The sequence below is a fragment of the Budorcas taxicolor genome, chromosome 14 (genome assembly GCF_023091745.1).
Source record: "Budorcas taxicolor isolate Tak-1 chromosome 14, Takin1.1, whole genome shotgun sequence".
NCBI lineage: Eukaryota > Metazoa > Chordata > Mammalia > Artiodactyla > Bovidae > Budorcas > Budorcas taxicolor.
This window is the reverse complement of record NC_068923.1, coordinates 38,129,879-38,157,841: the sequence shown is the minus strand read 5'-3', so window position 1 is coordinate 38,157,841 and position 27,963 is coordinate 38,129,879. Positions and strand designations below refer to the sequence as shown.

The 27,963-nt window shown below is 44.5% G+C and overlaps 2 protein-coding genes across 5 annotated transcripts in view; one reads left to right on the top strand and one right to left on the bottom strand.

The window, feature by feature from the left end:
* NSMAF (neutral sphingomyelinase activation associated factor) overlaps window positions 1-16,439 on the top strand; it is a 65,069-nt gene extending 48,630 nt beyond the window's left edge. For 2 of the 3 annotated variants that reach the window (XM_052651429.1, XM_052651431.1), the window contains 15 exons: window positions 1,072-1,123; window positions 1,223-1,343; window positions 2,081-2,212; window positions 3,201-3,243; window positions 4,010-4,173; window positions 5,588-5,696; window positions 7,391-7,449; window positions 9,875-9,942; window positions 10,750-10,817; window positions 11,389-11,512; window positions 12,621-12,704; window positions 13,522-13,672; window positions 14,278-14,380; window positions 14,494-14,603; window positions 15,749-16,439. In XM_052651429.1, the coding sequence (XP_052507389.1) occupies window positions 1,072-1,123; window positions 1,223-1,343; window positions 2,081-2,212; window positions 3,201-3,243; window positions 4,010-4,173; window positions 5,588-5,696; window positions 7,391-7,449; window positions 9,875-9,942; window positions 10,750-10,817; window positions 11,389-11,512; window positions 12,621-12,704; window positions 13,522-13,672; window positions 14,278-14,380; window positions 14,494-14,603; window positions 15,749-15,843 (1,483 nt within the window). In that variant the 3' untranslated portion in view covers window positions 15,844-16,439. The remainder of the gene's footprint in view (window positions 1-1,071; window positions 1,124-1,222; window positions 1,344-2,080; window positions 2,213-3,200; window positions 3,244-4,009; window positions 4,174-5,587; window positions 5,697-7,390; window positions 7,450-9,874; window positions 9,943-10,749; window positions 10,818-11,388; window positions 11,513-12,620; window positions 12,705-13,521; window positions 13,673-14,277; window positions 14,381-14,493; window positions 14,604-15,748) is intronic. The other variant, XM_052651430.1, reaches the window with a different exon arrangement.
* Window positions 16,440-16,978: 539 nt separating this feature from the next.
* The window catches only part of SDCBP (syndecan binding protein), a 32,387-nt gene continuing 21,402 nt past the window's right edge, over window positions 16,979-27,963 (bottom strand). The window contains exons 3-9 of one of the 2 annotated variants that reach the window (XM_052651535.1): window positions 26,998-27,076; window positions 25,673-25,782; window positions 22,839-23,000; window positions 21,045-21,220; window positions 19,639-19,810; window positions 18,855-18,946; window positions 16,979-18,068 (exon numbers count right to left, since the gene is read on the bottom strand). In XM_052651535.1, coding sequence (XP_052507495.1) covers window positions 18,014-18,068; window positions 18,855-18,946; window positions 19,639-19,810; window positions 21,045-21,220; window positions 22,839-23,000; window positions 25,673-25,782; window positions 26,998-27,076 — 846 coding nt within the window. In that variant the 3' untranslated portion in view covers window positions 16,979-18,013. The remainder of the gene's footprint in view (window positions 18,069-18,854; window positions 18,947-19,638; window positions 19,811-21,044; window positions 21,221-22,838; window positions 23,001-25,672; window positions 25,783-26,997; window positions 27,077-27,963) is intronic. The other variant, XM_052651536.1, reaches the window with a different exon arrangement.

Here is a 27,963-nt window from a genome sequence, read left to right as displayed (position 1 = left end):
TTCTATATATACATTTATGGTTGGACTTCCCAGGTAGCTCAGGCGGTAAAGAATCTGTCCACAGATAGGGAGACTTGGGTTTGATCCATGGCTTGGGAAGATCCCTGGAGAAGGAAATGGCAACCCACTCCAGTATTCTTGCCTGGGGAATTCAGTGGACAAAGGAACCTGATAAGTTACAGTCCAAGGGATCACAAAGAGTGGAACACAACTGAGCGACTGACATATACATGCAGTAATGTTGTATCTGTACCTCTTAGGCTTTGTGTAGTTGTGTGTGTATATGTAAATATGAGAACATATCTGAAACAGTGTTTTGTCCTGCCCTTTGCAGCCTTGTATTAGATCTTAAAATTTTCCCCATATTGTTAGATGTTCTGCAAAACGGTGATTGTTTTTTTTTTAAATGTGTGTATCTCTTCCTAATGTATGACATAATTTATTTTAACTGTTTCTTTGTTGGACATTTAGGCTGTTTCCAACATTTCATTATTCTAAATAAGCCTGCTATGAATTGAATACAATTCCCTCTGAGTGTCTAAATATTTTTTAGTTACAAAAGTAATATTTTCTTACCATGAAAAGCAGAGTATAAAGAAGAAAGTAACTTCACTTGGCATCCGACCACACTGAGATAGAGCTCATCGTTCATCTTTTGGTCTGTCTTTTCCAGTCTTTTTCTAAGCTCTGCACCTGTCTATTTATGATCCCTTTTTGAAATGAGCTATTAAAAGCTCATTTTTTGTGTGCTCGTTTTTCATGTTTAAGTACCTGCCCCGAGTGGCCCTTCAATGAGGCCATGTGTGGGGGAGGCTCCTGTCTTAGACTTGCAGATGTCCCCACCCCAGGTCCATGTCCTGACCCTGTGCTCACACTCTGTGGACCCAGAGTTTTCTTGTCTGTAAAAGGGGAGCGGGGGGGACTCATGTGAATGTTGGGAATTATGAATTAATAAGAGAAATGATCTGACTTAGGTAAAGTGTAGAGTAGCGCCCTGGCACCTAGAAGTGCTGCTCTTGCTATTTCCATACCCTCAATTTAAAATCAGTTGAATTTTTTTTTCATATTTAGTATTGCAGAAACTTGGAAAAATTGTTTGGATGGTGCAACCGATTTTAAAGAGGTAAGCAGTTACCAAGCTAATGATTCACTGGGCTTGTGGCTTCTAACTGCTTTAAAAATGTTTGCTACTGTTCTTTTCTTTCTTCCACAAAACTTTCAGCTGATCCCGGAATTCTACGGTGATGATGTCAGCTTTTTAGTCAACAGTCTGAAGTTGGATTTGGGGAAGAGACAAGGAGGGCAGCTGGTTAACGACGTAGAGCTCCCCCCTTGGGCACGGAGTGAGTACTACCTGGGAAGTGTTGAATCTCAGAAACCTTCCACTTAGTCGTGCAGTTTCAGTATTGTTATTTAGTTGCTTAGATTTTTTAAAACAGTAGAATTCTCTGTCTAGAGGAGATGGTAAAAATCTTACTCCAAATTGTAAGTATTCTGTGAGACTATCATGTAAAAACATTATTATGTACTTGAGAGAGCTAAAGATAAAAATAATTTTTGCCTCTTCCTCCACCTCAGATTTATATTTTATATGATGGAGGGGGTGGGTGAGCCTCATTAAGGAACATGTCCCTCTGGCCTGTCCCAGAAGCCCTGCCTGCATGCCTGCGTGCGTGCTTAGTTGCTTAGTTTGCGACCCCATGGACTGTAGTCCGCCAGGCTCCTCTGTCCATGGAATTCGCCAGGCAAGAATACTGGAGTGCATTGCCATTTCCTCCTCCAGGGGATCTTTCTCACCCAGGGATCAAACCTGCGTCTCCTGCATTGCAGGCGGGTTCATTACTGCCAGTGTGCCTGGGAAGCCCCAATGTCTGTCGACATGTGGACAGACAGAAGGAATGGGAGAGGTGTCCCTGTGGTCCAGTGGTTAAGACTGCACACTCCCAAGGCAGGGGGTCGGGGTTCAGTTCCTGCTTGGGGAACTAGATCCCACAAGCCCTGCAGCCTGGCCAAAAGGAAAAAAGGCACGGGAGGAAGTCAGGTGGCACCCCCGGGTGTTCTGACGGTGGCTTCCTCCTAGGTCCCGAGGACTTTCTCCAGAAGAGCAGAGCCGCACTGGAGAGTGAGCACGTGTCCGAGCACCTGCACGAGTGGATCGACCTGGTGTTTGGCTACAAGCAGCAGGGCCGGGATGCCATCGGAGCCCATAATGGTGTGTAGTAGCCATGGAAAAGGCTGTGGCACCCCACTCCAGCACTCTTGCCTGGAGAGTCTCGTGGACGGAGGAGCCTGGTGGCCCGCAGTCCATGGGGTCGCTAAGAGTTAGACACGATTGAGCGACTTCACTTTCACTTTTCACTTTCATGCATTGGAGAAGGAAATGGCAACCCACTGCAGTGTTCTTGCCTGGAGAATCCCAGGGGCGGGGGAGCCTCGTGGGCTGCCATCTGTGGGGTCGCACAGAGTCGGACACGACTGAATTGACTTAGCAGCAGCAGCCATGGAAACTCCATTCGGCATTTGACGGAAGCAAAAGCAAACCCCCCACAACGGGCTCAGCACAGCCCAGCTTGTTTCCTTGGCCAAAGCATCTGGTCTCAGCATATGGGGTCTCCTGGCTCGGAGGCCCCGGATTTGATCCTGAGTGAAGGAGGAGGAGGTGCTTTTGTCTAAAAACACCCACTTCACAGTGACCCGAGGGGTCTATGCCGAAGACTCCTACCTTCAGCATGTCCGCGCCATCCCAGCCAGTAATTTCTGCTGCAACTCAGTCAGGATAGGATTGCACAGCTCCTACAAGGGCCCTGGGGCGTCTCTGTTACTGAGCAGACAGGAGCCAGCTGCAGCCCTCCTCTTCACGGTCAGCTCTCGTCTCCTCCAGGCTCCTCGGCACCGGTGGCGGGAGGTGGTCTGACCCCTCGCTTGTCCTCCACACATGGCGCTCTGTGCTCAGCCCGGGAGAAGGCGCCGACCGAGACACACACCCAGATACAGTGTCTCACCGCCAGTTAGACTGAAGCTCAGAAAACCAACAGTCCTCTTTGATGTTGGCCCAGGCTGGGTAGTATGAGGCTATTTTGCAAAGTGAAAATCAGTTTCTTTGAATACAAGTTAAAATTTGTTGTTTTAAAATTCTGAGCATTGTGAATTGGAAGAAAACAACACAGCTTTCAATAGTGTTTTTGTGTCTCTTTTTCCAGTGTTTCATCCGCTGACCTATGAAGGAGGTGTGGACTTGAACAGGTATTTATTTACGTGTCTGTAAGGAATTTTCTTGGGCTTCCCTGGTGGCTCAGACAGTAAAGTGTCTGCCTGCAATGCAGGAGACCCAGGTTCAGTCCCTGGGTTGGGAAGATCCTCTGGAGAAGGAAGTGGCAGCCCACTTTAGTACTCTTGCCTGGAAAATTCCATGGACGGAGGAGCCTTGTAGGCTACAGTCCATGGGGTCTCAAAGAGTCGGACATGACTGAGCGACTTCACTTAAGGAATTTTCTACTTTAGCCACAAATGAGCTCTGTGTCTAAATGATGAATGCAGTTCTCTGAGGATATAAAGGCATGAGAATGTTACAGTGAATTATATAGCCCGCTTTTACCATTATATAAAATACTGAGCCTCAGAAATTAAAGATATGTAATATGGTCTGGGGGCCTTCCCTGGTGGCTCAGTGGTAAAGAACCCACCTACCAGTGCAGGAGATGCAGGTTCCGTCTCTGGATTGGGAAAATCCCCTGGAGGGGAGGGGATGGCTACCCACTCCAGTACTCTTGCCTGGAGAATTCCATGGACAGAGGATCCTGGTGGGCTACAGTCATGGGGTCACAGAGAGTCAGACACGGCTTAGCAACTAAACAACAAATAAACAATACAGTCTAGACAGTTCTAGCATATAGTTGCTGTTACTATTTGAGGGTTAATCTCTCTCCTGTTGATCTGAATTATTTGAAATGCAAGCACTCAGGGAGCTTGACCCCAGTGGTCACCACAGGGTTTGTGTTCTGTCCTAAAGCATCGAGGATCCTGACGAGAAGGTCGCCATGCTCACCCAGATCTTAGAGTTTGGACAGACACCCAGACAGCTCTTTGTGACACCCCATCCTCGAAGGATCACCCCAAAGTTTAAAAGCTTGTCCCAGCCCTCCAGTTACAATGCCTCCACGGCAGATTCTCCAGGTAAATCTTGTAAAGAGAAGAAACAACATGAGCACCTTCTATTTCTCTTTCTTGATTAAGCCGTTTTCTGCAGGTTCTAGAGAAGAGATGAGTTATGAACCCTGAACAGCTTAGAGATGATTCTGTTTTACTGTCTCACTGAGTTGCTCCTACAAACAGACCTCTTTGTGTTGTTTTGTTTAACTCTGTAAAGGAAATTAACTCACTTGTAGTTTCTGGTCATTTAATGCAGCCTGGGAGCATTTGTTGCTGTTATGTCCTTTCTTTTCAGTTGTTTTCCAAGTTGGTCTCTGATTCCTAGCCATTCATGTTTTCATGTTGATCCATCCTGGCTGTGGCTGTTGTTAACAGTGTCACCTAGCCCTGTCCCAGGAATGACTTCCAACATCCATTTTTCCACCCCCATGTACAGATCTTCAGTGCAGGGTGCTCTGTTTATTCGATTCTGGTTTTTTATTCAGTTATTTGACAGACATTTACAGAGCATCTGTGCCAGGTGGTAAAATGAACTTGACCCTGTTCTCACGGCTGGTATTTAGAAAGGGAAGAAAGAATGAGCTCCTTCATCCAGTTATCCACATTGTACATTTCACATAAAGCAGCCTCAGACCCCCAGGTTCCCAGGAATCCGACCCTGTGTGGACCTTGGAAGCAGAGTGGTGGGACTGCTTGTCATCTCCCAGTTCCACATTCTGGCACAGCCTGGCACAGTTCTACAGCCTGGCACGTCCAGGCTTCTCAGGCCATACACTTGGGACCTGCTCAGCTTGGTGGTCCAGCTGCCTGCAGTCTTGTGACCCGAGAGAGAAAGCTCCACGGGCTGAGTCATGAAGACCATGGGATTATCTCGTGATGCCCTTGAACCCATGCTCAGCTTAATCACCAGACCCATCCACAGGGATTTTCTCAAAAGCGAAATTGTTCCAGCCCTTCTCAAAACAGAAGCAAAGGGACAGCTTAGCTAGTCCAGCCCAGGAGAGTGGTAGTGGCTGGTTTCATCTCTTCTTTCTCCTGCTCAAAACCAAAACCAAAACCCTGCAGTGTTGTTAGGGAACTGGCAGGTTTTTGAAAAGATTGCTGACAAGGAAATGGTTATTCAGTGCATGTTTCCTGAAGTTCCCAGCTTCAGGGTTGAGTGAAAACTCTGCAGACATTGCTAAAAGTGCACAAAGACTTCAGCAGTCAAAGACACTTCGTAATCTTCAAATGATGTTTTATTTAGATTATACACCTTATTCTTTTTCCCTTGACTAACATGGAGCTATCTAACAAGTGCATTTCAAAGTAGTTCTTTTTCAGTGGGTGTTTTGCTCTCTTAGTTGTTTGATTTTAATGGAAATTTTTAAGACTCTGACGCTTGTCTCCAGTGCTGGTTAGAAGCTTAGTTGACCGACTGAGTGGCAATTTAATGTAGTCTCTCCAGGCGAAGAGTCTTTTGAAGACCTGACAGAAGAGAGCAGAACCCTGGCTTGGAGTAACATCGCCCGGCTAGAGCCCCAGGAGCAACACAGAATCCACAAGGAGTAAGAGCATCTCTGCACTGGCCGGGCGCACGGTGGGGTCTCAGCCTGGGGTGAAGCCGGGTTAAGCCGAGTCACGGGGGGCCGTCGTCATTCAAAGCTGTCTTGGTTGGGTTTTATCCCCCTACACCATCCACAGGGACCAGCCACCCGGGGTCAGTGTGGCACAGAAGGTGGGTGTGTGTCGTTTCGGCTCTCGATCATTCTAGAGCACAGGTGGATCTGCTGATGGCAGGTGGCTGGGCGCTCCTCAGACAGGCTCACGGCCCTCGAGTCTGATGGTGTGAAGTTCTTGAGAAACGGGATATATCTCCCCCATGTGGCACATTTACTGTTATCATCTGGGAAAATGTGTCCTTTTTAAAAAATGAAAAACGTGTGTGCATTCATGGAGAGAGAGAGCGTTGCAAAGTTCATAAGAATTTTTTTAAAATGCCCTCCCTCAAATCAGGCTTGCTTTGGCCCCAGAGGGGTCACGAGTATCCAAGGCCCCTGTCTGCAGGGGTGGTGATGGACTCGATGGGAAGGTTGGGAAGCACTGACCTCGCTGACCCGTCCTGCTCCAGAGAAGAAAACTCAGGCTGGGAGGAGGCCCCACATCTTGCTCCAGGGGCCCCGATGCCCTCTCTGACGTTTGATGCCATGTACAACTGGTTATGGGTGGAACGGAACAGGCCTATCCCCATCCGATCCACAGCCCCCAGTCAGAGCATGGCCTCCTGCAAAGAAACCTGTGTTCCCCCTTATTCCTTGTAACACTGGCTGTCCCTCACCACCCTCTCTAAACGGCAGGTAGAAAGGGGCCTCGACACCTGAGGCCATGAAGAGGGAACCTTGAAGAGGACCTGCTGGCACTGATACTGACCTGGCTTCTTGACCCCCTTGATCTGTAGATGTTGATCAGAGGCCAGACAGGAAATTCTGGCGAGGCTTTGTTGGGGCTCCAGCTGCAGCAGAGGGAGCAGGAACAAACAGCCCTGTTCCCTTGCCCGCTCCATGAGGAGGGGCGAGCTGGTTCCTTGAGTGGGGTGAGGGTAGGGGTGGATCCAGGGGTCGGGCCAGAGAGGTGGCACATGTGGTTGGCCCACCCCTTGGCTGCTGTGTGCAGGGCACATGCGCAGTCCCCTGCTTTTGCTCGCAGCTCTTCAGAAGTAGCATCACATTAAAAAAAAATCTTTTTCTATCTTCTTGTCCATAATTTGCTCCAGCTGCCCAGGCACGCAGTTATTTTCAGTCCTTTATAGTTTCTTTGCATTTTGTTGTTGGAGGAGACGTTTGTCCAGGTGTGGGCATTGCAGCAGAGGGTCCCAGGTCCCAGCCCTTCTCAGGACCAGACAACAGCATCATCATGGGACAGATGCTAAGTGACCAAGCAAGTGAAGTGACTGCACGGAAGCGTTTCCGTGGTGGTCAGCGAGCGCCACTGGTTGTCTAGTGGGCAGACGTGGGGCAGCCTTTGCGCAGGGTGGCCTGGGAGCTATGAGTTGGGGGTGTTTTCCAGCCATAGGCGTTCCCAGAACAGAATTAGGAATTGCCGAGCCATGACTTGCTAATGCTTTGTGGAAGGTGGGATGGGTCCAGCAGACATGCTGTGAAGAAAAGTCACAGGAATTTGGACTCAAATCAGGGCCTTTTGTAGGACGCCGGCATCCAAGCACATGGTTGATGGTAATTCACGACACTTTGTTTTCCGACAGGGCAGTCACTGGAATAGCCGTGTCCCGCAACGGGTCGTCCATCTTCACAACCTCACAAGGTGTGTTTTCCTACCTGAAAGGTGGGTTGTCTTGAGTCATCAAGCATCTCATTGTCCCGTCGTCTCCCAGTCCAGGGCTGTGCCTGCTTGTGTCACCTGCATGTAAAAGGGCAGTTAGTTTGTGGTATAATACATAAAATTCCATTGTTAATTTGCCAAAAACAACAGTGGAAAATGCCTTTCTATTGCTGATAAGGTTCCTAGAATTTTCAGGGGCAGGGCAGCAAGAGTGTGTGTGGTGGGCCTGTCCCCTGGGGGGCGAGGGCTTGACCAGAGGCAGCACAGCAGCACATGGGAAGGCAAACGTGCGATTATGTTTTCCACTCGGTCACTCGGGGTATAGTGTATGAATTCGATTTTTTGATTAGGTGTTGATTGTAGGGTTGAGTTCAAAAATCTAATTCAAACACTGTTAATGTGCTTGTACATTGTCAAAATCCTGCAGAAGCCCTGCACTGGCTGGCTGATATAGTCTTGTAACTACATCTTAATGACACACTAGAACTTCACTGTTTCCATCCTAAAAAGGGGCTCAGCCTTGGGCTTTTCCTGCTAGCCACAGCATTGCTTTTCTTGGCAGTCTACACGACATGCCATTAACTGACACATGTCTCGTCTGCGTCCCATTTGAAGTGTGGCAGGTGCTCAGGAGGGATAGGAGATGAGAGGGGAAGAGCTTAGCTGCCCTGCATGGACTTTGAGACGCCTGGTTTGGACAGAGCTTGTGGTTGTAAGTGACTGCCTACCTGTGCTTCATTCTTCATCATAGGAAATTATGTTTTTCATCCATTAAGCTGAGGCCAGATGCTGCGCTCCAGTAGGTCAGAGCTGCTGGTCTGAGATCCTGGGACCATGGCTTTCATTCCTTGGCATGTCATTCCGTTCTCTGTCAAATACGACCTTGGATTTCATAAAACAGGATTTCCACAAAGCCCAGAACAGGACCCTATGGTGGACCAGAGGGAGTGCGCCTGCAGTGTGCACGGGCCACGCTGGGGGCAGTCAGACGGCGATACTCATGGGAGGAAGCCAGCACGCCCGGCCAGCGTTCCCGTGCCCCGTGTCCGCCGTCATCACACCAGACAAAAACCCTTATCTCTTAGCAAAGCCTGCATTCTTAGCTGGGTTGGTTTGTTAAATCCTTCAGTTCCTCATACTTGTCTGACCTTGTAAACCGTGAGTTTTACAGGCCTCAAGGCTTTAAACCTCTGAGGCTTATGAAGCCTATGGCTTCTTTGTGAACCTGCCAACATTCTTTCTAATCAAAAGCTTTTGTTATTTTCTGTTTGTTTTTTCACTGTTAATAGCTCATATTGCTGATATGTGTGCATTTATATTTCCACGTGTATTACTGACTTACATGTACCCTGATGGTCACCCCGTAGTTGCAGCTCTTCCTCAGAGGTGCAGTGTGTGTGCGTGTGGGTGACCCCACGGGCGATCCCATTATCTGGGAGACCTACTTGCAGCAGCCTCTGGCGTGGTCACCCCCAGTACGAGGGGGATCCTCTGATGTTGAGAAAGCATCTTTACGTGCCAGGCTAGCTGACAGTTTTCTGTCTGATACCCAGCACCCTTCTGTATGTTGGTGTTGGCAAAAAGTAGGTTGAAATATTAGATTGTGCTATAAAGAAGAAATGATTTAAAGCTCATCTCACCTTTTATTTATCCTGTTGTATGTTTTCAAGTTAGAAAACATATTGTTGCATATTTCAAATATGGGTGTTTGGAGCACGTTGCAATTTGCAATCTTATTTAAGAGGTCACCTTGATGCACTTCTAAAGCTTCTGTTAAGCAAGAAGATTAAAAAGCTTGGGCATTTTAACCCCCAGTTTATTATTTAGAAAGTTAGTGTTTCTCCTCCGTAAATGCTAACGCAGCACTAGGCTTGCTGTTTAGTCGGTCGGTCGTGTCTGACTCCTTGTGACCCCCGTGGACTGTAGCCCGCCAGACCCTTCTGTCCATGAAACTCTGCAGACAAGGATACTGGAGTATTTCCTCCTCCAGAGGATCTTCCCAACCCAGGGATCAAACTGGGGTCTCCTACGTTGGCAGGCAGATTCTTTACCACTGAGCCACCTGGGAAGCCTGCAGTACATCACTCTATAATGTGGCTACTTAAAAAAAAAAAACAAAAAAAAACCCTTACATTGCCAAGATCTTTTGGTTTTCTTTAATATTTTCCTCTTTTCCTCATGTGTAACTTTAGAGTCTTATCAGTTATTAGGTTTAACTCTGCCTTTGGTCGTGGCTCTGAGTTGACCTCCTTGTCATGGCGCCATAGGTCATAGAACTTCATAGACTAGAGAGTCCTCATGGGGGACCCAGCCCTCGGTCACCTTGCCCATTACCTTGGCGTGTGCTGGTCCTGTCTAAGGGTCAGGAAACCTTTCTGATGCATTTGTTTTGTTGTTGTTAAATTAGATTCCACCTTGAAGATGTTTTCCAAAGAATCCAGGATGCTACAGAGAAGCATATCATTCTCAAATATGGTGAGTTGAGTTCATTTCCATTTTGCATCAGTGTTATGGTGGAAATTCATGGAGCAGTTTGCTATACACACACACGTGACATTTGTTTCTTCCCAGATAATTGGGTTTATTTCTGTGTGGTAGCTACAGAATGCCTTAGGTAGATGCCTTGTAAATTAGAAATTTTTTCTGGTTACCTCTTTCTCGTGTTTTTGTGGTTTTATTTGTAGCCTAGAAAGCTTACATTGCTATCCAGTAGAATTCTCAACAGATCATGCCTTTTTTGGAACTGTCAGACTAAATGTATATGTGCCACTTATATAACTTTTAATGCATTTCTAAGTTGATATTTAATACTAGAAAGTCAGTTCTTCTGAAAAAAAAAAAGCACACACACACACTTTTTATTGTTGATGTAAAGCATCCAAAAGATTTTGAAATTCCCTAAAGATTTTGGAAGTTTTCCTTCCCCACCTGAGTCTGTAACCCAGAGTGGGTGTTGGGATTCTTGAAGACAGTCCCTACCTGCACCCCACCGACTCTGATGTAAGTAGGGGTCCCTCAGCCCAGGGCAGTGAGGGCGCCTGGACCCCCTGAGAACCATCACGCTAGGTCCTTGCACACTCGACACACTTTCACTTTTCTACCTTCGGGAGGAAACGAGGCATCTGGAATTAGCCAAATGAAGAGAAACTTCATGAATATGAGGAAGGCCAACATAACCAGAATTGGGGATTAATTTTGGGGGGAACTTGTCAGATAGTTTTATCACATTAAGGAGTCATTTAATTTTTGTAAATTATTAATGGTGAGTCACTTGTATTTCAGGCTTTATCATCCTGTTTACTTTTACCAGGAGACGCCACTGTCATAAGCTCTTCCTGGGATAATAACATGTATGTATCTGCGGGCCCCTCCCTAACTCCTCACGCCGCGTAGCTCCCTCTGGAGGGGAGCGCGGACTCCCTAACTGTTTTCAAAAGGGAACAGATGAGGATGGTTGGATTTGAATGTGATTATTTGGCAGCTCAGTGGCAAAGAATCCGCCTGCAATGCAGGAGATGTGAGTTCAATCCCTGGTCCAGGAGGATCCCCTGGAGAAGGAAATGGCAACCCACTCCAGTATTCTTGCCTGGAGAATCCCATGGACAGAGGAGCCTGGTGGGATAGTCTGAGGGGTCACAAAGGAGTGAGACATTGTTTGAATCTAATAATTCCTCCAGTTGGATTCTATCTTTCTGTAAGTTTTTAAATTGAGGTGAAAACACAGATGAGCCAGACCTAGAAATTTCTAGTTTTAAATTCCCTTTTTAAGTATTTGGTTTGATAACATGAGAACAAATGATTTGTAATTCCAGTGGGCCTTAGTGAGCGTAGAATTAAACAATCTAATGCTTCTTGAAAATGTATTTAAGAATCTTAACGTTGAGCTGGAATGCTGTCTTAATAATTCTCATTATCTTTTAGCTATTTTTATTCCATAGCATTTGGAAGACGCCAGGACACATTAATGGGACATGATGATGCTGTTAGTAAGATCTGTTGGCATGACAACAGGCTGTATTCTGCATCGTGGGACTCTACTGTGAAGGTTTATATATAATTTCTAGATTAAAATGTTTGGGTAATATAAATAGTATAAGCCATTCACCTCCCTGCTGTTGATGTGTTCAGTCACTTTTTCACTGCCTTTCATAAAGTGAGAGTGATATGGAAGGATACGGGAGGTTATTACCTTCGTGTGTTTAGTGTGCGGTGTGGGAAGATGTTTTCCTGAGCTTGCCCTATGTGCTCCACCGGGGGTCGAGTGGTTCATTAGAGAAACATGCAGCGGCCCATCTGAGCTCATGCAGCTGTGGAACTAGCAGTTGACCAGTGAATCAGAAAATATCAAAATAAGTGGAGAATCGTTGAAAAATACAGACACACTTGTCATCATTACTGACGCAGGACCACACTTGGCCTTTTCTCTGAAATCTTGCACAACTTTGCTGCATGAACCACAACGCATTCATCATCCTTGGTTTCCAGTCTGCTTTTATGTAAACAGAAAGCAAGAACCTCAAGCCATTAGAATTCCTTCAAGTTTTTCATCATTTCTGCTTCCCCCAGAGGGGGCACTTTTGTTGGTAAATTTTCTTGCCTACATGTAATGTCAGTAAACTTTTTTGGCAACTTGCCTTTTTGAGTTTTCTCAAAACCTTAATGGAGCTTCCTAGGTGGTGCTAGTGGTAAAGAATACACCTGCCAATGCAGGAGACATGAGAGACGTGGGTTCGATCCCTGGGTCGGGAAGATCCCCTGGAGAAGGGCATGGCAACCCACTCCAGCATTCTTGCCTGGAGAATCCCATGGACAGAGGAGCCTGGCGGGCTGCAGTCCACGGGGTTGCAAAGAGTCAGACACGACTGAGCACTCGAAACCTTAATAGACATGACTGCACTTCTGCACTTCAGTTTTAGTTCACAGAGAACTTAAGTCACAACAGTAAGTGCAAGGGGTGGAGCAGACCCGGGCACAGTGGACCCTTAGGAAGCACGGGTGGCAGAATTAAGAGTGCAGGCACGGGGCAGAGAAACAGCCTTAAGATGCTTCGTTCTGCTGGGAGCTGTTAAGTGGGAGTTGGTCAGTCAGGAGAGTGTTTGCTGCGTGTTAGCAGTGCTCTTAAAGGAAGTGCTCTGCAATGCGTCCCATCCCAGGTGTGGTCCGGGGTCCCCGCGGAGATGCCGTGTGCCAGGAAACAGCACTTTGAGCTGCTGGCTGAGCTGGAGCACGATGTCAGCGTGAGTACCTGGGCCCAGTGGAAACCACCGGGGGAAGTGGGTTCTTGGCTTGCTCATCTTTTAGTTTGCTCATTGCAGGAGAGCATGGGGGCTGTCAGTTCTTCAAGTTGACCCTTTGGGTTTCCTAGTCCACTGTGCCTTTTTCCCTGTTTTGCTGTTTGAGAATTGGCTGCCCTCCAGCCAGATTTCCACAAGACCAATTTCCGAGCGTGACATTGAATATATGGGTACCCTCAAACTACTTGGGCAGCTGGATGTGTTTTCCGACACCTTAAGTGGAAGGAGCACTCTGTCTAGTGTGAGGACACTGACGTGTCTACACGGCCTGGTGCTCGCAGCAGGGGCAGAACTCAGCTGGCACCATGTCCTCTTCACTCAGTCTGTCTCCTCGCGGGCACGGCTGCATCTGGCGCTGTGCCTGTGGTATTGTCTTCCCTCTAGGCTGTGAACTGTTGCCTGATCTTCACGGTCAGCAGAATAACCAGGGTTGAGGAATATTTATACAGGATGTAGTTTAGCCAACCTTGAGATCCCCCAGTTCCCCCAAACCCCCGACATCCTCACAGAGCCCCTGTGCTTCAGGCAGCCTGGCATGCCCTGCCGCTTGTCGCACATGGAGTCACTATTCTGAGTCCGTCAATTTTAGGCTCTTTGTCAAACAGCGTTTTCCAGTAACACTTGATTGTAGTCACTGGCCTATGAAGATTTCACTTGTAAATGAACCATCGCGCAATAGGTGGTGCTGAAAGAACGGGCTGAGAAACACAGCTTCATGACCGTGGTTCTGACAGAATACCGCATGTGCTTCCTTCTCCAGGTGGATACGATCAGTTTGAACGCTGCCGGCACACTGCTGGCCTCAGGCACCAAGGAAGGCACAGTGACCATCTGGGACCTCACCACGGCCACCCTGTTACACCAGATTCCATGTCATGAGGGGACTGTAGGCGACAGTGCTTTCAGCCCAGGTAGCATCCTTTTTTAATACAGATACCAGGGGAACTGGAATTACTACTTTGAAATAAATAAGAACGTAAAAACAGTTTTCCAGGAGGCTCAGTGGTAAAGAATCAGCCTGCCAATGCAGGAGATGCAGGTTTGATCCCTGGGTCAGGAAGATTCCACTGGAGAAGGAAATGGCAACCCACTCCAGTATTCTTGCCTGGAGAATACCATGGACAGAGGAGCCTGGCTGGCTACAGTCCATGGGGTCACGAATAGTTAGACGTGACTGAGCAACTAAACGACAAAAATGCTATTTGCTGATAAAAGGGGTTTTGCCTGTGGGTTAAGGCTGCTTCATGGGAGAACACAGTGCATATGGCATGTGTTCCTATTAGAAAAGCTGTATCATATTCTTGCTGGTTGCTCAAATCACTGGAGAAATTAATTTATGAATTCACACCAAAGGGTCATCAGGCCAGTGCCTTAAACACAGAAGCTTTTCACAGAGAGGATGGTCCTCATTGGTTAATACAAGTAACTCATGTGAACATTGGGCTCCTGGACTCAGAAATGAAATCTCAGATGATCTAAAGCTGTAACCTGCACCCTGTCCCGCCCCACGTTGCAGACAGTCGCCACGTCCTGAGCACAGGAGCCGACAGCCGTCTGAACGTCATCGACGTACAGACAGGAATGCTCATCTCATCTCTGACTGCGGACGAGCCCCAGAGGTACTCAGGTTACTCACGATGAAGACTTTTACAGACAGGCTCACCGTCACCACACTGGGCCTGGTCTAGTCCGTCCTTCCTGACGAGGGATGACTGCCAAATCCTTCTTGCAGGTGCTTTCTCTGGGATGGAAACTCCGTCGTATCTGGCAGTCAGTCTGGGGAGCTGCTCGTCTGGGACCTCCTCGGGGGAAGGGTCAGCAAGAGGATCCAGGGCCACGGGGGTAAGCTGTCTGCTGCTGACCTGCCTCTTCTCCCTACGTGCTCCAGCACCTCCTTTCCCACCAGTGGCCACGCTTTTCTCAGGTTACAAGCCCCCGGGGCCTCTGTGCTGTGAACATTCCCCTCCAGATCCTGGCCAGCCTGGCCACCTGAGTCTCTTGGTTCTTTCAGGATTTAGATCTGTCTTTGCAGACATTTGACTCCAAAATGGAAAGTTTTTACATTAACTTCTACATAGAGAGGACAAAAAAGTAAAAGGTGTAGATTTTTTTTTAACACATGCATACAGTTTTTATTGTATTATATATATAAAAAAGCAACTTTCTTAGTGGTTCGGTGGCTAAGAGAACGCAGAGGGCCCAGGTTCGATTCCTGGTCAGGGAATTAGAGCCCACATGCTGCAACTAAGACCCAAAAGTTTTTAAAAAACAAGCAACTTCCCTGGCGTCCAGTGGTTAGGACTTGGTGGTTCTGCCACATGGGGCACAGGTTCAACGCCTGGTCCAGGAACCAAGATCCTGCATGCCTTGTCACCAAGAAAAAGAAAGTAACAAATTACAGAGAAAACAGTCTTGCTCCCAGTGGCTTCCACCTTCCCAGGTCCCCTCCTTGGAGGACTTCTCCAGCTGGTGACCTGGTGTCTATTATCCAAGGATGTGTTCTTGTGTATGTCTGTGTCCTTCTGCCTGTTGGCTTCTTAGTTTTCTTACATTTCCATGTTTTCCCTTAGAGCATTTGGAGGACAGTGAATTGTTGTGTCGATGGTTACAAGTAACTGTTGACAGCCTACCTCCATCCTCTTCCCATTGTCACTGTTATGTGTGGTTATTTCAACATTGTACATTGAAGTGAGGTCTATGCCTGCCTTCCTCCGCTCACCTGATAGAAACGGAAATCAGCACTCTCACACCAGTTCCCCACTTGTCCCTCTCATCTGATTCCTAACTTGCTGTAGGTGTAGTATTTGTACTGTTACACATCTGTGATTCCCAGCTGTTTTGGCTGTAGCATTACATCTACATGGTTTCCTAGTCTTCCCAAGTTCCTTGTCCTAAGCACTTGAGTTCAGGCAAAGATTGCTTCACAGGACAAGACGACGTGGTGCCAGCTGGGCAGCTCACCCCTAACCGCGTCTCTCTCCTCGCAGGTGCCGTGACATGTATGTGGATGAACGAACAGTGTAGCAACGTCATCACAGGAGGGGAAGACAGACAAATTATGTTCTGGAAGTTGCAGTATTAAGTGCCTTTTCCTTGAATGTTTTTGAACTCTATTTAATGTACTTTTAAACCAAACTTTTAAAGGAATTGGTGAATGTGCAATTATAGTAATTACAAATTTCACCACATGAGAAATTTGTGGTTTTAGACTGTATAAATCATGGTGACTTCACTGAAAGCTGTTAGCTGTCATCCTCTAAGGCGGATGAAGGCGTGGGAGATTTGGGGAAGGAACATCTGTGAGGCAGGCGGCTGTCCCAGGGTGCTGACGTCAGAAAGCAAGTCTGGGCGAGAGCGAGCAGCTGAAAGGTAACTCAACCAGCTGGGGGCGACCTCCCGAAAGCACCGAACAGTTTAAGGGCTCTGCAAGAAACCCTGAGTATTCTCCGCTGTTGCCAAGCCACCCTATCTAACGGACACACTTGCGGCATGCCTGCTGGATTGGGGATGTGTGTTTTCATGGAGTGGTCACTTTCTATAACCTGCTGGCCCCAGATTCTGAGAACCTGGGCAAGGATTAGCAGTTCTTATAACAGTTTACTGTGTATAGGAATGGTTTATTTCATTATGGCTGTTAAATGCTCATCTTTTCTATGACATTAAAAATATTTTTCTGTAATGAAATTCTCATTTTCTTTATTTAAATGACTTAGCACAAACTACTAGGTACTTCAAATGTCAATCCTTCTAGAAAACCATCCTTAGTACTATGTAACCCTGTACTTCTGAACTATCTTCAGAGCCAAGTCCATACAGATACCGAGGAAGAACATCGCTGAAAAAGCTTGAGTTGGTTGGCTTTTCTGAATTCCACACAAGATAAGCCATGAATCAGTAGCACTAATTATTTTGTATTCAACCTCTGAACCACAGAAAGCATGCGAGGTAAGATTTTTCTCTCTTATTTAAAAACCACTGGTGTATCCTGAATGTCAAACATGGCTTGGGTGTCACCAGGAGAATCGATAGGCTCGTTGAGGCCCCGCTGCTCGGCCTCCAGTGTGTCTGGGCTTCCAGGCTGAAGGTACTTCTCTGGACACGCAGGGCGTCTCAGCATAGAAGGCTTGCCCCAGGCTCCTGGGTGTTGGCCACTCTGGGAGAGGACCCTCCTACAAGCCTGACATTTTCAAATGATGCAATGACAGACAGACTAGAACTTAACTTTATTTATACATTTTTAATTAAAACAGAATAGGCATAAGCCAAAGAGATGGGAAAAAAAATCAGGATAATGTGTCATTCTGTGAGCAGGGAAGAGGCAGGAAATGGAACATATGACCAGGACAGTGTCCTAAGGCCGTCCTGGGGCAGCTAGGTTACATACTGTGTAAATGCCACAATCAGGTCTTAGCCCACTTAATCTACACATGAAAAAAGGAGTCAAGGTTCATTCTATTTAGTACAAGAATTTTTACATTAAATATACAGTGCTTCATTTCTCAAAAAGTGATATCAGTTACTTTTAGAAGAAGTTCCCATTACACAAGGAAAGACTAGAAAATCTCAAATGCAAGTCAGCAGCTGTGCTAGCTTGGGATGTACTGTCAAGACTGCGCAGGGCTAGTGTACATCTCAGGTGAATGCAGAACTGCATCTGGGTTTAGGAAGGCAGCAATCATTACATTTTGGCTTTTATTCTAGATGCTTAACTTAGTTAAGGCGACAGTTTAAGCGTATTAAGTGAAGGTAGATAAAATGTAACGACAATCGATAAGTCCCTTGCAGCTACACACTGTCTAATAATGCTTACATGGAATGAAACCAGTGTTACTTAGCTGGTGTTACAGAACTGAAGGAAAATAATTCTAAATGCACTATGGTGACACAGTAAAAATGCAAACACAGCACAGAACTAAGCACTGCTCTCTATCAAGGTGACGCTTCTAACAGAGCTGAGCCTGTCGCAGTCATCCTACTCACAAGGCTTGTGAAAGCATCAGGTTTCCAGTAAAGAAGCTAGTCTGTAAAAGTCTTTTCAACTGTAAAACCAGGGTAAGGCTACAACTATCTTGATGTCTGAACAAGATACACTGGATCGAACAGTAAGATCCCCAGCCCTACTGTAAGACAGGAAGTCCTCATGCAGCATATGCTCGCTGGCTCCTAGAAAGCTTCATGTGCATAATAGAAAGGTCAGTTGCCCAAGACGTAAACGGAAGAACTTCCGGGAAGTTTCCACTGTGCCGTGACTTCTAAACCTCAGGAATGGTGTGATCCATCAAGCTTTTCATAATGCTTGGCGCCATCCTACAAGACAGTTACTTTTATTAGATACTGAGGGTTGGGTTTCTTTTTTCAAAACTGCTACAATGATTCAAGAAAACTCTAATTCAAACTCAGTACTGTTAGCATCAAGTGGGAATAGAGCAGGTTTTTTAATGAGTTCAGCTCTAAGGGTTTCAGGTAATCTAGCTGATTGCAAATAAGCTATCTATCCTGGCCAGTAAGATAGATACAGGTAAGTCCTTCAATCCTTGTATGTTAAGGCTGAATGGTTAAAAAAGACAATGCTATTAATGCTATGAACTAGAGGGAAATATGTGTGGGATTTTTCTTTTTTTGGCGGGGGTGGGATGGGGTGGGGAGGCTATCACTGATTTAAGACAAGTGAGCTCTTCATGGATTAGTCCTGACAATTCTCCCCACAACAACCCCCAAAAGGAGCTAGCTGCATTCTATTCCAGCTTCTGGGTAAACAAACATTCCATTACAGGAGTTACATCTTTTAATGTTTTAAATATCATTTATCTTTCATGTAGATACTGAAAGGACTGTGCTGGCTGAGCCAGGACAGAATGTAAGATGCTACCGGGCAGACAGCCCCAGCCACCCCTGTTTTTTTCTTTCTCCTCAGCTTCCAGCCCTCACTCCTGAGGACTTCCAAAATGTAAATAATTTAAATACTTCAAATTTCTGAATAATGCCAACGTCATCCACTAAAGAACCAAAGGTTTGAGAAGCTTGAGAATTAAAGTACAGAGCCTCTATGAAATCACATGAGCACAGAATGAAGTCAAAGAATTCTCTACTTACCGTTTAATAATGTGTTCAAAGATAAAAGCAGGCATGATTGTAATAGTCACTATATTTCCAGCTGTGGACAATATGTCTGCAATTTGAGAGTCCTGTGGAAAACAATGAAAATTCTGAGAGGCTCTATTAAATATAAAACTAAGTTATTCTTGGTAAAGAAATATATGTTCTGAGGTTTTGCTAATGTCTCTAAAATCCTGACTCCTGCTATTTAAATTTTTTCCAGTTTCTTTAGCAAGTTTTAATTCATTAGAATCACAACTTCATCAGTGGCAACAAAACTAAGTAAACTACGTTGAATATATTAGCCAACATAGCATTCTTTTTCTAGAGATTAAATAATTGCCCCCATATACAATATTACCACATCCCCTCTGCTAACATTAATTCTTAATGAAAACCTTTAGACCTCAAAATAGTTCTATTTAGGAATTTGTGGAGGGCATAAACCATAAAAATGAAGTACTAATTTGGCCATAAACTATTACTCATATTTTTCCTACAACCCCTGGACTGAAAAAAGCAATTGGACAAAAAAGCAACCATTCATTCAGGATCTCATCAACATCTTCACTGCCCAGGTCTTCACAGAATTCTAGTTCAAGGGACTTCAGAGATCTCACCCTGACCCCCGGTACAGAGGCCACAATTCTAGATGTAACATGAGGGCACAGCCAGCGCGACAAAGAATGTCTCCATTTTGGTCACTAACAGCACCACCCCAACAGACAAATGAAAAAGAGACTTCCAAAACTAAACAACACGACGTAAGTTCTGCTCTGACCTTCAGTCCGATGACGTTCTGTCCGTTGACCTCACAGATGTTATGTTCCGTGAGAAGGCCGTTTCTAGCTGCAGAACTGTCTTTCACAATGGATGTGATTTTTCCATTTTTAAAAACAAAGCCAACGTGTCCAGTACTGTCCTTATGCATGGTAATTGTCCGTTCAAAGGGCCTGTGAGCATAACAGTTTCAATTAAAATTGTAATTCCAAGGTAAACATGTCAATGGATTTCCATTATGGTGTACTGGATACTTTGTTACCATAAATTATTTCAAAACTATTTGCCTTGGTATGTACATCTCGTGTAAAAGTTTAAAAACTCTCTCCATTATGGCTGGACTAATCAAGATTTCCTTCTTTTAAGAATCAAAGAATTAACACAATGCTTCACGCAGTTTACCAGTGTGCTTTTTCCTTTACGTTAACATTACGTGTGAGCAAAAACCAGTGTTAAAAATGAATTAACTTTTTAGTATTTCCTGGAGCTTAATTTTTCTTAGGAAATACTTAGAACCTTTGTAATATTTCTCACATCTTGATTTTGAAAACTTTACAAAGGTATTTTTCTGCTGCAGCAGTAAGACGGAAGCTCCCAGTCCCTTAGAAAGGGAGGAGCTTCAGAAAGATGGCATCCACTCTGAGCACTGACAACCTGTTACTGCACATGTTTCATGTGCAAAATAAATACGAATTTTACATTATAAAGTTCACAGCAGTCATGTCTTCCTGGTGATCCAAGTTACTTTTTGAAACTTTGCTCACATAAGAGCAAAAGTGCCATTTGTCTGCAAAATGTTTACTTAATACCTACCATGTATTATTCAAAGCGAAAACACAAAGGTAGATAAAAGCCAGTTGAACCAGTATGAACAAAAATGCCAAAGCTAAAAATGTGTTACAAGGTCTGCCCCTCAACCCCTGCGTGGCCGAGAAGGTGGTGGTGTCCGTAGCACAGGTACCGCAAGTTCCATTATAAACGAGCTAAAGATGATGCTCCCACCAAGGACTCGAGCCTCAGCCACCCAGAAGGCCAGGCTGGGTTTTGGGAACTGCTAGGCCCCGATGTATCCACTCTGAGCAGGAAACCAGGGGCAAAGTCCAGACACTTGTTGCTGTTACCTTTCATTTTCCAGAGAAACTGATTAAGACAGGAAAGGAACTTCTCAAAGGACAAATTTCTGTAAGCTCTGAAATAAGGTGTATGCAAAACCAGAATACTGTTTTTAAAAAGTCAAACTATGTAAGAAAGTGAAAGCAACACAGAACTACAAGAGTATAAATATAAAACTAATCAATAACATTTGATTATTTTCTGCAACAAAATGCTGTATTTCCAGAATCTTAAAACCCTAAGAAAATGGAAAACTAGTCCTGAATGTCCACATGTGGCGTTTAGTTGGCTCACCTGTCCCGAATGGTCATGGTGATCTTCTCTCCGAAAGCCTGTTTGAGCACCTTGTGCGCCCGGTCCGAGCTCCAGCCAGCACAGTTCTCGCCGTTTATCTGCAGTACCTGGTCCCCAAACCGCAGGCCCACCAGGGAGGACGGAGAATTGGCCTGGACAAGCTGAACAAATATACCCTGGAGGATGGAAATCACTAAGTAAGTGCTGGAAAATCAGGAACCAACTGTTTAGGCAGCTACTCTGGTAATTTTTCTTAAAAAAGGGGAAAACTACACAAGTGTGTTTCATTACTCCCAAGAAGGAAACTGAAAATGCCATCAAGGCAACAGGAAGATCTGAGTGGTAATTTCTAGCACACATCATGACTCACCTGACCAACTTCCATCACCCCCTCCACCTTGGAATAAAAAAACTAAGGAAAATAAAGTCAGATTACTATAAGAAATGTAAGGTTCCATGAGTCTGATAGAATACCAAACAGGTATTACTGCACCTGGTCATTATTTAGGGGGAAAGACAGTAAAGTGTTGGAAGTTTCATTTAAGAAAAGTGATAGGTTAAGGTCAGAAGTTTACCTTTTGAGTGAAGAATTCCTTTACCCGCTTGCTAAATTACGCATAATCACTACTATTAAACAGCCTAAAAAGGTGGGTACACGGAATACAACCCCCGTTCTTAAAAATCTACGAGGCAAATACAGAGAACTCAAGTACAGGTAACTGAGAACTAAACCCACAGGATATTTTTACTCATGTAAACTAAATTTCAGATGCTGAACACTATAAACAAGCCAAGTATAAAAGGCATGTGCCAGGTAAGAGATGAAAGCAACCACAGGTTGCACCCCTTCTCCATCCTGAGCTGCCTCAGATTCGGTGCTGCGTATCCTGTACTTGAGGGCGGCACCCAGCAGAGTGGCCACACCTACAAGCTTCGGCCACTGGACAAACCACTGCAAGGATAACTGCTGCAGGGGTGGAGCTGGGGAGAGTATGGTCTCTCTCTAGGATGTAGAGAGGGCAGTGAAGTACGAGCTTCCCAGAGCAGCACACTCAATGAGGGTCTCACACAAGCCACAAGTGTGCCAAGACACAATGCCCTCAGCCTCTGGGGAGGCAGGTGGGGCCCGGGACTGGCCTCAAACATCTTCCGCCAGGCGCCACATCTTCTACATGCAAAAGCTGGATGCGCTGAGCTATGAGACCGAAGACTGAGAAGAAGCCCAATAAATAACTTGGAAACCCACAAATCAGGGTAAAGACTCAGCACCTCCTTAGTGATCCTAAGTGCTTCCCCACAGAGTAACCAGGTTTCGTTTCTTCCATCTGGAAAGGCGAGAGGTAAAGTAATGTACTTTAGAAAGTCACCGTTGCCTGGAAAATGCCCCATGAAAGTCAAATTCAAGGATGGAAATAACAAACCCAAAACCACATTACAAGTCACATGATCCTCTTTTAGTTTAAAAATACACAAGACCACTGACCCTCACCTATCAGTCTTAACTTCCACACGTTACCCTATTTCAATGCCAGCATTCTCCTTGTATGAACTATGTTATAATACACGCAGACTAGTGAACTTTATTCCAGAAAAAGGACTCAGAAAAAATTCATCTTGGGTAATGCTCAAGTCCCAGCTCTGCCTCTTCAGAACAGGGTAGCATCTCACGTGGAAAAGCAGATTAAAAGTAGTCTTGATCAGAGAGCACCATTACACTTCATTAAAGGATTTACATTTTAAATTGTAACTGGGTCACATAACAGCTAATCAGACAAGAGTACTGAAAGCGCTTACATTGTCTATGGATTTCAGCCTGAGCCCGATCTTCCCGTCTTGATCCTTACACAAGATGACTTCTCGGATCCCTTGCTTGATCTCCGCTCTGCGGATCCCAGTGTCGCCACCAGTGACAGGGGCCACCATGTGGTCCATGCTGGAAGGCCGTGCCACCAACTGCTGACAAAGACACATGCAACACGTCAGTATTCGCAAACACGCGCCCTGAGAAAATCCAAAACTGAACATATTCTGTTGTGGTTTCCTAAAATGTAATCTGCCAATTATTTCCTTCAGATATGAGTTTTGCAAAAATGACCCTATTTTGTTTTTTAAAACTAATTCTGCAAGTAACTTACCCCCCAGACACCATCTCCAGCAGACTCAATGACTCTGCTGCCCGATGAATTCACTGGCATTTGTTTTATGTGTACCCTGGCTTGTTTTCAACTCAAACATATTATCCTTGAACTTTATAAACGCTGTACTTTACTTTTAAATTCACACAGCATCTTCCTGAGGGTTCTTTTATATGGCCTTCAACAATGTACTTACTCTTTCAGAGTTTTTATTACAGAGGCAAACTTCTCACCTCACAGCTCCACTACGAGGACTACAAGCACCTATTGTTCAAGTGCTGACACACGCAAGACAAATGTTATTTTTCGTCCCTTTAGTAAACATCTGTGGATTAACCAACTGTATGGAGAATAGCTGTACTAGGGACTCCGTTAGGTACCAGGCCTCACATTCCTTATTTTTTTTCTTGACCAAAATGAATTTAGTGTTTTAAGTGGACCCTTTCCTCTACCAAAGAAAATGAGGGAAGAGCATATTTGTTACCAAGGCGTCTTAACCGGAACCTGTCATGAAAAGCTCTGGTCTGACACCGTGATGCTCAGAGCAGGCATGATGGGGGAGAGAAACCTCAGCCGCACACACACAGGCTGCGAATGTCTCCGTTCAGAATCACAGTCACCAGGACACCACACACACACAAAGAGCCATACCACAAATCAAGCACAATACCAGAAAATACAACTTTTGAAGAATTACAAAAATTCAATGATTACAGCTATAAAAGCATAAAAATCAGGCAATGGGATAGAAAAAATTAAGCAAATGAATTTAGTTTAGCTGAAACATAGGACAAAAGGGAGGAGCTTTGGAGTATAACTTTTGGAAAACAATTTTTTTCCAGCAAGTGCAGTTAAGTGCTTACTCGGTGTTCTTACCATGATCCATATGACCAACACATGACCACTGCTCCCTCCTGCTAAGGCTACTATGACCACCATCTACTCTTGCCCTTCTATTTCCCCTCCACACAGCAAGCACTGAAACCCTTTTGTTAATCCCACAACTCAGACCCCCAACCCCTTACCCTGTCCACAAGACCGCAGACTACCTGGCCTGACAGCCCTGCCAATGTCACCCCCCAGTGCATCTGCCGCCACATTCTGTCTCATCTGCCCTCACCGAGGTCCTGTCTCTCAGGCCTCTCAAGCTCATTTCTGCCCGAAAGCCTCTCAAGGTCTCTGTATACACTGGCTAGTAAAGCTGAACGTACTTACTATGGTTCCCTTACCAGAAAATATTTGTTGCGCATCAACAAATGTGATGAAATGTGAAGAAAGAAGCCTGTGGGCACACTGAAGAGAAGAGAGGCCAGCAAGCATCACAGACTGTCCGTGCCTTCCAAGCCCACCCTCTGTGGTGAGCCCTCTTCTGCCATGGCTTTCTGGTCAGGACCCCTCTCGAGGAGGAGGTGCCAGGGCCTGCCCCTTCCTGTCTGCTTCCTGCTCCTGCCAGTACTGCCTGGGGCCAGCCCTTCATGCTGCTGGCAGCAGGTGACTCCAGTCTCCAGATTCCAGACACTGGCAGAACAGCCTCCCTGCAGCCCCCAGAGGTACCAGCACCCATCACAGGGGCCCCTCCCCTGAGGCCCAGCTCACGGGGCTCCTCCACCAACACTGTTGGCTCTGCGAACTGTAACCCCCATCCTGTATGCCCCAGTTCTAGGAGAAGCAGCTTTCTGGGTTCCGCTTTTGCTTTTTTCAATTCTTCAACCTCTCTGATTTCTTGTTATCTCTGTTAAAATTCTTTGTGATTTCTGTTGTTCCACCTGGACCCTGACTGATGTAAGCAAGTTTTCAATAAATATTTGGTGAATAAATTGAAAGCCAGGTACTGTACTAAGCATGGGAGTCATGGCAACAACAGAGACATAAAGGCTGTCTTCATGAAGTTATGCATTTACCTATGACAAGTACTGAAAGGTATTACAGTCTTATAGCAACAATCTTAACAAAAGACTGAGACACACTATATTTAAGCCAAGAATTTGGGGTCAAACTGTAAGAAGCTTTAAACTTAAAAAGATTATGAGCAAAAAAACGATAACAGACCTGAATTTCAGAATGATAAAGTTAGCAGTAGCTCAGCATTCATTGATATAACAAGTTACTAGAGGAGTTACTGGAAGAAGAGCCAAGTGTAACATCTAGGTTAGAGGTATAAATCATGGACAGGGCTACAGCAAGCCTACAGTGAATAACATGAATACAAGAAACACACCAGAAGCAGAGTCACTAGGTCTGTAACTAAATGCAGAAGACAAAGGAGAATGTACCAGTTAAAGGCACCTGAATCTTTAACTCCTAATAAATCAGAAAAGTGGTAACAGCACAGAAGGAAGTAGACTGTGTAAAAAGCAATACCTAGAAGGCAATCCTGAGAAGAGATCAATGCTAAGGCTATAAATTTGTGAGTTTGCCACAAAGACGAGTTAGCTTATATCTCTGTGTAAAGTATGATTTTATATAATTCAGAACGAATTACATTATACATACCCCATGACTTGGTGCTCCAGGGACCAAGGCCATATTTGCACGAATTTCTTCTTCATTTAAACTCAGGCCCATGTACTGAGAGAGCTCAGGATATAGCTTAGGATAGAGATCTAATAACAAATGAATGAGTAGAGAAAAAAAACTAGTAGAATATTTTAAAAAACCATTGTTATTATGGACTTTTACTTGTATTTTTAAAAATCACATTTATTTTATAAAATCTAGGATGAATTTAAATTAGTAATCTGGAAAACCCCTTTCTCTGTAATGACAATTAGAAATGGAAAACAGAAAAATAAAAGTGAAAGTATGAAGACATTTTAACTGAAACTTCAGACTTCTAAATACTCAAGACTAGAAATAATTTTTCCAAGTTATCTTGCCTTTTCTTTCTCTTAAACCTATTAGGAATTTTCTACACATACCACTGATTCTCCACTTAAGAACAACTGACCAAAATGTACACTTCAAATCAGCTACATTTTAATTCATTCAGTAAACACAGCTATAAAATGTACCCAAAAAAATGAACTGTGAGAAAAAAAAAAGCTTGTAAATTTATTATCATATCAGTTTAAGAATACACAGCAATGAAATCTTTGAAACAGTACATTTAAATATTAACAGTATTTAACTGAACAGTACAGTTAGATACTATTTCCAAAAGCTCTTTATGTGAGTTATGGATTTTCTAAAGGAAACAGTGTTATAAGATGACAGGCCATAAAAATCTATTTAACACTCCTCTTGTATTTAAAAAAAAACATTTTTTTTTCACTTTATACTGGAGTAGAGCTGATTAACAATGTTGTAGTGGCTGCAGTGGACAGCAAAGGGACTCAGCCATACACATACATGCATCCATTCTCTCCCAACTCCCCTCCCATTGAGACTGCCACACCTTTTGTATCTGAAGTCATATTGTTTAAGAGTTCTGTCCTGAATTCCTATGAATTTAGAAGGAAAAGGAACAAAGGAGAAGGGTATGGAGTCAGAGTAGAGACTCCAGGATTTGGAAAGTTCCCCTAAAGGAGAACGCTATCAGCCCCACAGCCCTAAGACAGGGGACAGTTCAGTGGATCAAGGACTTGCAAAGGGTGAAATTTAAGTAACAATTTTCATAAAGTCATAAACATACTTTCATAGTCACAGTTCACTTTCTTGATTAAAGGTTGTTTTGAAATAAACTTACTACTAGAGCTTTAACAGCCAATTTCATGCTGTATATGTTAAAAAATATATATATTCTGGATTCTCTATTTTAGTAAAAGAAGGCTTAACAGGTATCTCTGTTCAAGGAGAAGGAACCCAAAGAATAAACCTACTTCCATCTTGAGAGACGGGGGCAGAGGCTTCAGATAAAATCGCTGGGTTGGCAGGGTTTGCAGAAAAGGCAGTCTGAGCCTAAAAAAAAAAAAAAAAGAATTCTGACAACACTCTATAGAGACTCACTTAAAAAGACTTCTCATATAACTTAAATCCAGTAATTAAAAAGAACCCTAAAACCCTTTACTTTTATTTAGGAAACTCTAATTTCAAACACTTTAGCAATATATTTTGAAAGAAAAATAAAAAAATAAAAAATATAAATATTTAACACTATTTAAAAAACTAAACACCACTCTACATATAACTAATATTTCATAGTGCTACTGCAAATATTTTCACAATGCATTAAGAAATGATAGTTACACTTTAGTCTAAGGAAAAGTACCTTCTTTACCTAAAGAAAAAAGCTTAACCATATTTACCTAAGTATATATCAGGAGAACACTTAAAAATTTAAATACTTAAGTTGCTAATATTTATTTTGCCATTTCAGCATATCCCAATGAAATGTTTATCTACGTTTTACCAAGTATAAGGTGTTCAGTCAGTCAATTCAGTTGCTCAGTTGTGTCCGACTCTGTGACCCCATGGACTGCAGCACACCAGGCTTCCCTGTCCATCACCAACTCCAGGAGCTTTCTCAAACTCATGTCCATTGAGTCAGTAATGCCATCCAACCATCTCATCCTGTCATCCCCTTCTCCTCCCACCTTTAATCTTTCCTAACACCAGGGTCTTTTCCAATGAGTCAGTTCTTCGCATCAAGTGGCCAAAGTATTGGAGTTTCAGCTTCAGCATCAGTCCTTCCAATGAATATTCAGGACTAATTTCCTTTAGGATGGACTGGTTTAATCTCCTTGCAGTCCAAGGGACTCTCAAGAGTATTCTCCAACACCACAGTTCAAAAGCTTCAATTCTTCGGTGCTCAGCTTTCTTTATTTCTTGATATTACAACTCTCACA